Genomic DNA, 13,332 nt, shown 5'->3' with positions numbered 1-13,332 from the left:
AGACCAGCTAGATACAGCATAGATGTGCAAAGGGGAGGGGATCAGACATCCAAAGATACATTTTCATGTTGGTATGGTTTTGTTCTAATGTAACGAGCTACACACACACACACACACACACACACACACACACACTCACACACACAAACACTTCCCTCCTTCACCCACACACAGATGGGGAGAGATGGTGGGTGGAAACCTATATTGATTGACATCTGACCCTGGAGGTGACTAGTGTAGAAGATAAAGTAGAGGCTTTGGAGTCAAGCGTACATGGTTTAACTTTGCCATGCTACTTAGAAAACACATGAGTTGAATAAGTTACCTAACCTTTTTGAACACATTTTCTTACATGTAAAATAGGGATAAAAATAATACCTCATAGAATTGGTATAAGAATGATATTACTACATGCCAGGTGATTTTCTGTGTATTTTATCCTTGCTAATACAAAACCAAATGTTCCTATTTTAGAAATGGGGAAACAGAGGAGCAGAGGGTGAGGATACCTGTTGCACAGCTAGTGAGTAGAAACACTGGGTGTATTGCGGGAAGCCTAGCTCTTCATCACTAGGCTTCTGCCTAGCACACTGCTAGATTCCAGGAAGTCCGCGATACTCCTCTAGAAGACCCAGACACACACGTACAAACACAGACACCCTACACCCCCTTCCTCCTGGCTTCAAGAATCTCCTGGTTTTGTTATTAGTTTATTACATGGTGTAGTTCAAGTGGGCAGCATGTGCCAGCTTGACAAACAAAAGGATCCTGTGTGGCTGCTCAAGGAAGGGAAGAATAAATTCAACGCTGAGACATGTTAGTTCATTTTGAATGATGACTCACTGCCGCTATTTTCACAAACAGCTTGCTAATTAAACTTTCTTATGAACTCAGCTAACCAATTTTTCCAATGCATGGAGGAAAAATCATTCATTACAGACCGGAATCCAAAATCTAATATTAACAGCACAAGTAGGATCTGTGGCAATGTAATTTGATCAGCTCGAGCATTAATAACAGTTAGACACTGATGTCTGAGAGAGTTAATCAGCTTTCGCTGAGATGTGCGTAGATAACTGAACAAAACATCTGGAAGGCAGACTAGAAAGCAAAGCTGGCTTATCACAGGGCGTGGATGCCTTTCCGCATAAATCCCCTGCTTACAGCATCCTATCTTCTGAGTGACCACAGTAATATCCTGAACTGGTATCACTTCAGCGGCTCGCCAACATCCAATCTCATAACACTCAGTGAGGTGGGAAGTACTCTTTAACTCCCTTGATGAAAGCACCTAAGGCACAGAATGTCTGGATACTCAGAAAGTCCTGCAGCCCATCCTAGAGAAGAACCTGGGAGAGCCTTTTATCACACTGGCTTAATTATTTAAAAAGTAGAAAATAAATATATAATGTGTGTTTACATAAGCACATGTGTGTAGATATTTATGTGTGCATTGTACATATGTGTGCACGCATGTGGAGGTACGAGGACAATGAGGGCATCATTTTCATCATTTTCATGAACTATCTTTTTTTTTTATTTTGAGACAGAGTCTTTCACTGGCTTGAAACCTTGGCCAGGAGGCTGGGCTGCGGGGCTAGTGAGCCCCAGGAATCTGATTGTCTCTGCCTCCTCAGTGGTAGGCTTGTAAGAACATGCTACCAAGCCTTCCTTTTTTTTTTTTTTTTTAAACCATGGGTTCTGTGGGTTTAACTAAGGTCTTTGCAAGTACTTAACTCATTAAGCTGTTTCTCCAGGCTTTAAAGTGGTCTAATTTTTAAATTAATCTTAAGATTTATCCTGCTGCTTTCAGATATGGAAGTTAAGGCTTCCACTCACAGTCTTCTCAAGCCACCAAACCTGTCATTTATTATCTCTGTAAAATGCCTTCATATGCATCACCGAATCTGAACACACAAGTACTACCAAAATAAAGTAGGGGAGGGAGTTTTCTTCTTTACTGGGTATTGAGGAAGTGGTCGTCTGAGGGGTGATAAAGCAACCCGTGCAATGTCCCTGCTCATGTGTTAAATAGGTGTATGTGTGTGTGGCAGGGAAGGCAGGATTTCACTGAATTTGATTTCAGTTTGGGAAGGTTTGACATCCTGAGCAGGAAGTATTTGGCACATGTGAATATGTTCGGGGAGTGTGGCGTTCTCCGGTAGGGCTCTTCCTCTTTGTGCTCGTGGTGGCTGCCTCATTGGCAAGGCTGCACTGACAGGGAGGGAGGCTGGAAGGGGCAAAGGCAGGTAAGATAGTTTTTGTTTTGACATTAGCATTTCCTGTGTGTTGCCCAGACTGGAGTTCTGGTCAGAACCATGGAAACCCTCACCAAAAGGATGGAAGCTATCCTAAATGAAGTCCTGTGTGCTCAACCTTGAGAACTGCAGGGAGGGACAAGACTGCAGAGATTCAAGTTAGCACTTCACTGAAGGGCAGCAGGCAAGGAAGGCTTGCTTTGGAGCCGTTTTCCTGGCACACTGTTGAGATCTGATGCTGTACAAACAGGGACTCCATTCAGGCAGCTTCTCCATGGTACTGCCAGACTTTGTCATTAAAAAAGAAAAAAAAAAAGAATCAATCCAAATTGGGTCTGGGAAAGAGAGGAGTAAAGGAAACCTCCATGTGTGTGACTTCAGGATTCATAGCCCGTCTTGCATTATAGCTGGCAGCTGTCACCACAGACCCTGGAAATCCAGAGAAAGGGCTATGGAGGAGCTGGCAGGAAATGCAGGATAGAGCTGGGCTCCTGGCTGACACTTGAAAACAGGGACAAAGGTTATCACATGTTTTTCCTTCCTATAAAAGAGAACTCTGACTAGCTTGTCTGTCGGTTCTCAGACACACCACATTTCATTTACTAATTTTCCTCTGGTGTTCTTTTTACCCTTCCGTATCCATTTCCCTCTGCCTATAATCCATTTTAATAGTAACTCTTTATCTTAAAAGCCAGCTCAAGTCTTTTCAGATCAAAGTGGCATATGTGTAAATAAGAAGTCAGAGAAAGGAGGACAGGAAATTTAGAGAGAGACACCGAGAGAGAGACAGAGAGATAGAGACAGAGACAGTGAGAGAAGAGAAAGAGGAGGAGGAAATAGCAGGAAAATAAGCCACGCAATTGGTTGATTGAAGTCTTCTTTGGATTTCTCTGGCCTCATCAGTTTAGATAATTGCACATGCTGGATGCTTCAACAGGCTAAAGGAGGCACGAAATAAAAAAGCCTCTAAAAACAACACGAGAAAATACCTGGGATCACTAAGTTGGTGTTTCTGGCTTATACTGCAAATGAGAGTTACTTAATCTGATTCTAGATGAATGTGATGAGAAATTCCTGAGGAGCCACAGTTGTTCTCCTAACTTGAACATGCACTTTGAGTGATTGGGCCCAGCATCTCACCAGACTTTCAAGTATGAGACAGGAGCTGATTAGAAAATCAGACTTATAAATTAGTAAGAAATGGATGCGGAAAAAGTCAGTGAGCAAATATGTACCTGACCTCAGGAGGGTAACAGACATCATCCTATGTTGGGTAGGGTTATTTATTAGCAAGGAGAAGGTGTTAAGAGACTTGGGTTGAAATTTCAGCTTCATTTATTAGCTCCAACCTTGAATGAATTACTTCCTCTTCCTGAGTTAAAGCTTCTTCACTAACAAAGAGGCCATGGGAAAACATACCTTGTAAAGTAGCCCTAACTGCTCCATTCAGTATTTCCGGATAATGTTCATATTACTGTGCTTATAACAAACGATTCTGATTCAGATAGATTTTGAAAAACACATAAATTAATTTTATTATAGGTCCAGAGGCTGGAAGCCCAAGATCAGGGTAGCAGCATGATAGGATTCTGACTAGGACCCACCTTCTGGCATGCAGAGGACTGCCTTATTTAATGTGTAGATACACAGAGAGCTCTGGTTTCTTTCTCCCTTCTCATTAGGATACTAATATTATTGGATCCTATCCACATGACCTCATTTACCCTTAATTACTTGGGCAAAGGTCCTATTTCCAGTTGCTTTGCGGACCAGGATTTCGCTATATGAATCTGGTGAGTGAGGAGACATAAACATTTACTCCTTAGCAATACTTCCGGAGCATGGATCAATGGCCTCCTCATTATATATTGATTTTCTACAATCTATTTTCTGCCATGTTTAAGGGCCATTCTTCTTTGACATTCGCTCTGAGCACCTTGGTCCATTGCTTCTCTTTACTCCTTTCGATATTCATAACTGATGTTGTCTGCACCCTCACTCAGCAGAAACAGAATGATAAAAGAATAGAAAGATTATAGGTTTTATAGACAGACAGACAGAACAAACCAATGACTCTCACCAGATAATTCTAGGCTTGGATTCCTTTCTGCAAAATGTAGTAATAGCCATTGGTCATGGGAAATAGAAAGTTTCTCTTTTTTTTTTTGAAAATTAAATATACTTCTATTTTTATTAAGCTTGAAGATGTCATTGTTATAACAGTTTCTTTTTTTTTAATTGATTTTTATTGAGCTCTACATTTTTCTCTGCTCCCCTCCCTGCCTCTCCCCTCCTCCCTTCAACCCTCCCCCATGGTTCCCATGCTCCCAATTTACTCAGGAGATCTTGCCTTTTTTCACTGAATCTACGGACACTCTCTGTCAGACACTGTAGCGGCCACATAGCAGGCCTGCTGTCAAGTTCTCTCCTTACATCATTAGGAATCAGTTCTCTTGTGTTGTCTTTCCAAAGACTTTGGTATGCGTGTATGTAGTGTATGTACATGCTGATGTTTCTGTGTGTGTCTGCGCATATGCACGTGCATGCACATGGAGCCCAGAGGCCAACACCAGCTGTCTTCCTCAATTGCCTTCCCCTTTAATCTTGAGACAAGGTCTGTCACTGAACCTGGAGCTCACTGATTTGGCTAGAGTGGGTGGCCAGCAAACTGTGGGGTATTCCTGACTCTGCTGTCGCAGCCCTGTGAGCGCAGGTATGTCTCCCCACTCTCGGCACACATGGGTGCTGGGCTCCAAACACAGATCCTCATGTTATGCAGTAAACATTTTATACACTCATCCATCTAATTAGCTCCTTTTAAATAATTTTAATGGTCAGGGGTGGGAAAAGTAAGACTGGACTTTGGTAAAACCAAACCAAACCACCCTAGAGAGCAGAAAAGGTGGCCATGCTTCAGAAGACCTGCTTCTTCTACATCTGGGGGCTGATGGAGGACCTGTCCTGCCCCGCTCATTGTCCCCGGAGTAACACGTTTTCTATTTTTGGACTTTCTCATAATTTAGAAAGGCTTTAAGACAGGGGAGAGAATGACATTTACGTGGTCTGAGAGAGTAAACACTAAGTAAATACTGTTGGCTGATTGAAAATGTTTTACAAGTGTAAAAAGCCTTATTCAGATAGATGGCCTCTATCTAAATTTTATCTTTTCTCCAATCTAGAAATATCTTCCCCATCAAAGCTCAATTTCAGTACTGTAGAAGAAACCAAAACGGCAACTCGAAAGATTTTCAGTTCTCATGAGGCATAAAGACAGGCACAGAGTTCATCAGTTATGAGACTAAGGGAGCTGTAGAATGGGGGTGGCACAGAATGGGGGTGGGGCAGGCTGAGGAAGAAATCTCATACCTCTCAAAAGATAGGAAAAGGAATTTCCCTTACACATTTCGGAAGGCACTTTCTTCCTGCCCTGAATCTGATGAATTACATTTTTAGATAATGTGCGGAAATTTCAGTTTGACATTATCTTCCTGCTTAGTTCTTAGTTGCAATCATCCAGGCCATTGTACGGAGATGTGCGTGCGTGTGTGTGTGTGTGTGTGTGTGTGTGTGTGTGTGCGTGTGTGTGTGTGTGTGTGCGTGTGTGTGATGTGCATGTGATGTGCATGTGAGTGCTTGTGTGTGAGTGTGTTTGCGTTTGTATGTATTTGTGTATATGTGTTAGGAGAAAGAGAAGATGCTGGGTGAACAGGGAGCTGGTCTTATGAACCAAACAGTCAGCTAAAGCACGGAAATAGAAACTCCTTAAAATACCCAGGCCTGATTCACATCCTAGGTAAAAGCCATTGAGACATTTTCCGGGGATGAGAGGACATTTTCCTATCTAAGTTTGGAATCAGGGCAGAACTGTCAGATTTGGAGGGAGGATGAAGGGGAAGATAACCAGGAGGCAAAAGAAACCTTAGCTGGTCTGTAATCCTTACAACTGCCATTTTGTGGGGGGAAAACAAGGACAAGAACAACAGCAATAACTGTTGAGAGATGCCCGATGTGCTGGCACAGACCCAGCCTCGCGGCTCCACTCAACCGCCAAATTCTAATTAGAAACAATGGAAGGTCTCTGGTTGCCCTTGGTGGATGGGTAAGAGGCACAACGGTTACATGGCTTGCTGTCCACACCTCATGTTCTGATAGTCTGTTCTTCACAAGGCAGGCTCCTCTTCTAGTTTGCCATCCCTGTAGACTTCCAGATTTTCTCCACACCTAAAAATTTCCCATTAACTTCCTTCAGTAGTAGTCAACCCCTTTTCCAAGTCAACACGTCAACCTCTTTTATTCTTCTTGGTGGCACATGTGTAAGGTGACCGCAGGGAGGGGACACATGCAACAGCCGATGCAAATCAGCCCGATTTTCTTCTGAGTGCAGGAGACCTGGCACCCTGCATCTTTCCAAATCTGAGCAAAACATGCTGCCAAGTGCTATTTCCTATACTCTTGCCCTCAGTGACAACCACCCTTCTCCTGTGCCTGTAAGAAAACTGCACGAAGATCAGCAATATCTTGGGATTTTCTTGGATATACCTAATTGTGCCTGGGCTTAATTACACAAAGGCAGCTTCCATCATAATGCCGTGCTTAGAAAATAAAAGGCCAGCACAACCAAAGGCATTTCAAGAAGGGAGAAAATCAGAAGTTAAACTATGAAACAGCTTCATTGAATAAGTGGCCGTGAATTTGAATGGTGGGGGCAGATGGCAGGAGCTGGAGGGAGGACATGGGGACATGATGTGATTGTATTATAATCTCAAGAGGTTTGAGTTTAGGTGGGCACTGGCTTGTTGAGTGAAACAGGGTTGGATCCGAGTCTTTGCTCCTGCACTCGAAGGGTGACTCAATTTACACAAGTTTTTCATTTACCCCCAACTTCAGATTTCATCTGCAAAAGAGGCTGAGGATCACACTAGGCTCTGACTCCTGGGTGCAGCTTGAGAGAGGCCTTGAAGGTGATTATTAGACGGTGGCAGCCCCGACATTCTCCAGGAGATGCCTGTGTACTCGTCCATGAGCTGCTACACCACCACTCTCAGAAAGAGCACTCGGGTGCATACGGCACACAAAAACTCAACGGCTATTCTTTGTCTTTGCTAGAGTCTATAGAAGACTAGTCTAATAAACTCATCTAAATGCTGGTTTCCTTTTATAGGAGTACATTGGAAACTTTTTCAGAATATAGTTTTTATTTTTTTCTGAACCTTATCTTGTTTATGTGGTCATCTTGGAGGTGGTGTTTCTACAAATTCAGTTCCCTGGAAGCAGAGGTGAAAGACAACAAGTCTGGAGCCTGACTCGCCTCTCCCTTCTATCTGCTAGCCCATACTGTAGCCGGGCTCTGCCCTGGAAACTCTGATATAGAAAGGCTCGCTACTGCTGATTTCCATCCTCGTCTCACCTGCTGAGGGGCACGCAGGCTGCCTAAGCCTTCACAGACCCCCAGACCTCTCATGTCACTGTATCAAAACAGAGTAGGTTCCCTTTTTAAATTAGAGATGCAAATTCGGATGCGAAGATGCTGCCAGCAGAGAATTCATCTCAGTGCCCCGAGTGTTTCAAAGGGTTCTGTGAGCTTTTACCTACTTGTTCTGCTTTTGCCCCTGAATGATGACATTAACTCAAAGATGTATTATAAAGGAAAAAAAAAAACCATGAAGTGATGGGTTAAATTTGGCGTTGAGAAGTATTTTGACATACTTAAGTCCATCTGGCAATGCTGCTTCCTAGTAGACCACGGTTTCTGAAGAGCCACCTCCACTCAAGCTATACTTCCTTCAGCCAAAGCACCGAGGAGGAGAAGCTGCTTTTGTTCTCGCCTGAATGTCAGCTCTGATTCTTTGCTTTTCTTTCCTTTGACCAGAGCTGAACTCCATCTTTTTAACCTCTGCAAAGCCCCAGCTAGCACATCTGCTTTACTTAAGCGCTGAGTGTTTAGGGTCTGTCCATACACCAGTCTAGACAGATCCAGTTTGTAGTCAGCCGTGTTCAGTTTGGACTGCCCTATTCTACTCCTGTAGAGCTCCGACTTGTCTGAAATGGACAGAACACTGTTCTTAAAAGCTATTCCCGGGCAGATACATGGAGAGGGCTATCAAGTAGAAATGGTGGTTTCTTTTCTTTTCTCTTTGGGATGAGGCAGCTCAAAGGTGTCTATTGCCTCATATGAGTTTCTCCCTTCCTAGGTTTTGTTGTTGTTGCAGCTTGGACGAGGGCTTTACATAGGCTAAGCAGGCATACAACCACAGAGCTATTGCCCCAGCTTCCTCTAAGGACTTTGTTGTTTTTTCCCCCTCTTCATCATTCCTTTTGGGGTGGGGCAGTAACAATATAGACCTTTCCAATGATAAACTTGGCATCCCAGCTGGGCTGGCATTAGACCACCTAATTCTGTCCTAGCCAAGCTGTATGTTTCTTCCCCTAAAAATGCCAATCATACAGAAATTTAGATCAAGTAAAGTAGAACAAAAGTCAAAGGCAATGAAAAAAACAAACAAACAAAAAAGCTAGGAATCTATATGAATTCTCAGAAGTCCATGAGAAATACATAATTTCTACCCAGGCTTGTTCTTCAATTGAACCCTGAGGGTCATGTGAGATTTCCCTTTCTCCCTAGCAGCAGGTAGATGGAGGGGAAAAAGCCAAGATTTGGCTTTCTATGACATCATGTGTCTATGGCGATACCCAAAAACATGTCAGGTTGTATATTTTATCTCCTGGGTACCCAGATAAAGTGTCTTTTCCTAATGCAAAATGAAAAATCCAATATTTCTCAGAGGACATTACTTAGTAAGTTAGAAAGAAGCCCAGAAACACTGCAAGGAACTCTGAACTCTGGGACTCTCAGACAATGGGCCTGAACTTTGAAGAGAGATGCAGGTTGAATTATATCCCGCGTGGATGGCGAACACTGCTATCTATGCTTCCCTTTGTACACGGCGTCTTGTTTAGGGTCAGGGTGCACTAAGTAGGCTTTCCAGAGGGCATCCAGCAGCCTCTCCCTGGAAGAACACAGTGTTGTTTTGGGTTATGGTCTTCACTCTGCACGGGCTCCAGAATAAAGTCAAGCTCTAGGGAATTCCTGTGCTGCCTGGAGAAGTCACTTAGTCTGCCTTTAGTTTCCTTACCTAAGCAAATGGAAGATGTGGTCTGTGGTGATGACCACAGGTTTGCCCAGTGCTTAGCCAGTGCTCAGTGGTACCCCCAGTCACTCAAGTCTATGACCAAATTTCTTCTGTGCTTCCGTACATGGAGAAGTCAATAGTGACCCACAGGCAGAAGTCCTTCAGCTAGTTAACGCCATCAACGGAGTCATTCTCTCTCAAGGGAGCTGAACTTCTCAGACCCCAGCCATCTTTCCTAGGGAGTAGCTTGGGGCTGGGAAATCTTAATCTTCAATTCTTATCTTTCTGTTGCCTCCCACCCCCCTAATCCTCCCACTGGATATTTAGAACTTCTTGTAAACTTCACAGGATCAGGCTGCACTCAGATCTGTAGGAGGTGTTGGAGGAAAAGGGGGGACCGGGATGTTAGAAATCAGGGCAACAAAAATACCTATGATGTCATTCACCCTGACTTCTGGACTGGCTGCAGCCTTTACACTTGTCTGGTGTGACACTTCACTCCTGCTGACCTGGGCTAGGACTGAAGCCCAACGCAAGCCTCTGAAGTTCTTCGGCTCAGAGCGATTCTCAGCCTTCCCTTCCTACCTCCCACAGCCCCATCTCTCCCTCCTTCTCTGACTTTTAGCGTAGCCAATTAAACCTGAACAACGGGTGGATGGAGGAAATACGCTGCATCTATGGAATGGTACAGCAGGGACCGGTTTCACTGTTAATTTAAAATGCTAGAATTAATTAGGTAGTGTAAATGAAGAATTTAATAAGCACTCTTTACAACCATAAGTTCTACTTTTATTAAACACTGCTACCAAATGAGGGCAAATATCTCTGCTCTCTCTATATTTCCCAGCCTCATTCCCACAAGTTCTCTACAAATAAAATTTTTGCCTGAAATAAAAAATTACATAATTATAATTTATGCCCGAATTGTATTTCTGCCTTCAACCCATAAGCTTCATCTTTAAGCTCAGATGCTCCTGTATGTCTCTGCTTGTGCTGGAGAGGGTGCTAAACAAACCAGAGTTGACAATTTTGGTTTTGTATACCAAATTAAAGGCTGTCTTCGAAGCTGTCACTCCTATTCAAATCCACTCGGTGAACTACCAAATTAGCATTCTTTCAGTAAAGGAATCTGCTTGTTTAAACACGTGTCTTCAGAAAACAAGGAACAACACCATGAATCAGTACTTTAAAAAAATCTCACTGCGGCTCTGAGGGAACCCTCCCGAAAAGGTGATTAATAATACCCATTCACTAGGGTAGATAGCCGGCAGAATCCCTATTTAGAATGTAAGGCAAAACCAAAAATACATCTTCTATATAGGAGTGGGAGGAAGAATCATATGGTTAACTGGTTTTAATTTGGTTTGAATTATCATCCCATTATGTAAAGATTATTCAAGGAATCTAAACATTGGCTTTATGAAAATATCGGCATTTAAAGGTTAGAAGATCGAATACACTCGCCTAAGATCTGTAAAGCCTGACCCCATTAGGAGGACTGGATATAAGATTTCTATCTGGACCATGCTCCGTTAAGGCTTCCTCCTCACAAATAGCTCCCTCCACTAACTGGAGCCTCCTATCCAACAGTCCTCTTACTAGGTGTGACGCAGCCAGTCTCTCATCTCGTCCTTACAATACACTCTTAAGATAAGTATCATTTTCCAATTTTACAGTTAAATAAATTGTGTTGGGAGACTGTGTGACTTGCACTGTAATAAACAGCACTTATTTTTAGCTTTGTACTTAATTTATAAAGGGGGCACATTTCCAGGTGGATTAGAAGAAGAAAAGGATGGATTCGTTTGCATGAGCATGTATATGCTGTAGCATCTGACTTAAAACAGGGCCGATATCGCATCCTGATCAAATCACAGGGCTTCGTTTTCATTTGTGCAAGCCAGTTGCTTGTCAGTTAAGCTGAAGTCCTCCAGGTTAATGTGATGACTTCACGAGTGGAGGACTCCGCTAGCAGCTTCACTGGTCACCCTCGTTATGCAACTCATTAATTTTTTTAAGGAAGATATTCTCACTTCCAATAAGATGATAGGGAATTTTCTCCCCAAACAGGCATAGTATAATTGTCTGACAAACATTAAAATCCTGATTACTGAGGTTGTTTAGGGGGTAGGGGTATTGCTCTGTGTTTAAGCACAAGGTCAAGAAGAAAGCAATTAAATAAAGACCATCTTCAAAACGAACCAACGTATGAGATAAACTATCTCCCATACATTTCTTCACTAGGCATCGTCCTTCATCTGGGGAGTATTTACATTCTAGCATCGCCTGCTATCTTTGGGATTTGTTCTTCTCAGAGACAAAGAGCAATTCTGTCATCCTTCTACTTGGCCCCCTTCTAAAACATGTGTCATGACATATGGAAGAAAACTGGGCACATACAAACCAAATGTTTGAGGACAGAAGAAAGGAATGAAAGCAGCGTAGAGTAGAGGGTAGGAAAGACAGAAGGCAGAGCTCAGGACTAAAATGCAAACAAAGGAGGAGCTAGGGACATAGCTCAGTTGGCAGAGCACTTGTCCAGTATGCTTGAAGCCCTTATTTCTAGCACCCATAAAACGAGGCATGGCAGTACATGCCTGTAATCCCTGCAGTCAGAAAGCAGAGGCATCCTCAGCTCTCCAGCCAGTTCTGTGCCAGCCTGGGACACATGAGACTCTGTCTTAAAAAAAAGAAAAAGAAGAGTAGTGGCAGCTGATCAAAAATAAATGAGTATACAATCAAAGGACCAGTCCATATAAAGGGGAAACACACTTGAAAATCTTCATCTGTTTCCTAGTTCAGATAGTCTGCAAGGGGGCTTTTGTGGTGCACATGTGTGTACATGGCATGAGTTTGTGGCATGTATACATGCAATCATTGCATGGGACATGTGATGTAGGCATTCAGATGCACTGTAACACACACACACACACACACACACACACACACACACACACACACACTGTGTTGTAAATCCCCAGCCTTAATGTTGAAGAGCATACCTGTAATTTTGTCTCGCACGAGTTTGCAGGATTCTATTTCACCAATGCTCCCAAAGAGACTCCTGAATTCCTCTTGGGTCATATTCTGGGGTAAATAGTTGACAATGAGGTTGGTTTTGCTGTCATCTGTGGCTGCGCCTGTCTGCATGGGAGAAGGACAGTTTCTGTTGTTGCTGGAGGGTCCATTGCTTGTATTGGATGTCGGTCCATTTGACACCTGAGGCTCCATGGTGCTAATTATCTAAATAAAAAAAAACATTTTGAAATCTCAGAAGACACAAAGTCTGTTTTAGATTTTATTTTATTTGCTGAAAAGAAAGGGAACAAGATGAGGCAAGATGGAGCAAAGAGACTGGGTTGTGAACACAGCTGATTTAGAAGCATGTTTTTAACCAGGATGTTAAGCTCCTCTTGCTATTTTTAGGCCAGCCCCTAGATTTTGAACACAGACTAGAATGCAGTGGGAACTCTCCCATTATTTTGTTAATGAAAAGCTAATTCCTGTTTTCATTACACAATCACTCTCAGAAATGTATACTTAAGCCATACCAAATTATAATTAAAACGTAAAGTAATAATCATGATTAAAATTATAGTTCCATTAAAGCTGAAAAAGCTAAATATAGAGGACTAAATTCATAAGATCAAATACAGTACCTGTTTATTAACTATCTCATAAAATAAAATGACATTAAATTAAGTGGGGCTGTTCCATATGTGAAGGTCTTAGATTTGCACTGATGCTTTAAACACTGATCAAACTTCCGATTCATGAGTGCATTCTGGGAAGATGCAAAATCATCTAATTAAAAAAAAATCCAGCCATTCTGTTACTGCCCCCCCCCCACACTCTAATAAAACAAACAAAAACACAAAGAACTTTTTTTTTCTAGGCCTTCACCTTTGGATCTGGCATAGTCTTTAGCTCTTACATATTACTCC

At 42.6% G+C, this 13,332-nt stretch overlaps 1 protein-coding gene across 8 annotated transcripts in view; it reads right to left on the bottom strand.

The window, feature by feature from the left end:
• Positions 1-13,332, bottom strand: part of Elavl4 (ELAV like RNA binding protein 4) — a 136,644-nt gene that overhangs the window by 35,134 nt on the left and 88,178 nt on the right. For all 8 annotated transcript variants that reach the window (XM_041651761.1, XM_041651759.1, XM_041651764.1 and 5 more), the window contains exon 2: positions 12,391-12,631. In XM_041651761.1, the coding sequence (XP_041507695.1) occupies positions 12,391-12,631 (241 nt within the window). The remainder of the gene's footprint in view (positions 1-12,390; positions 12,632-13,332) is intronic.

This window comes from Microtus oregoni, unplaced genomic scaffold (assembly GCF_018167655.1).
Source record: "Microtus oregoni isolate MIOR12 unplaced genomic scaffold, Mior012 000005F_ref0000423, whole genome shotgun sequence".
Lineage (NCBI taxonomy): Eukaryota > Metazoa > Chordata > Mammalia > Rodentia > Cricetidae > Microtus > Microtus oregoni.
The sequence above is the reverse complement of the archived record's forward strand: the minus strand, read 5'-3'. Positions and strand labels throughout refer to the sequence as shown.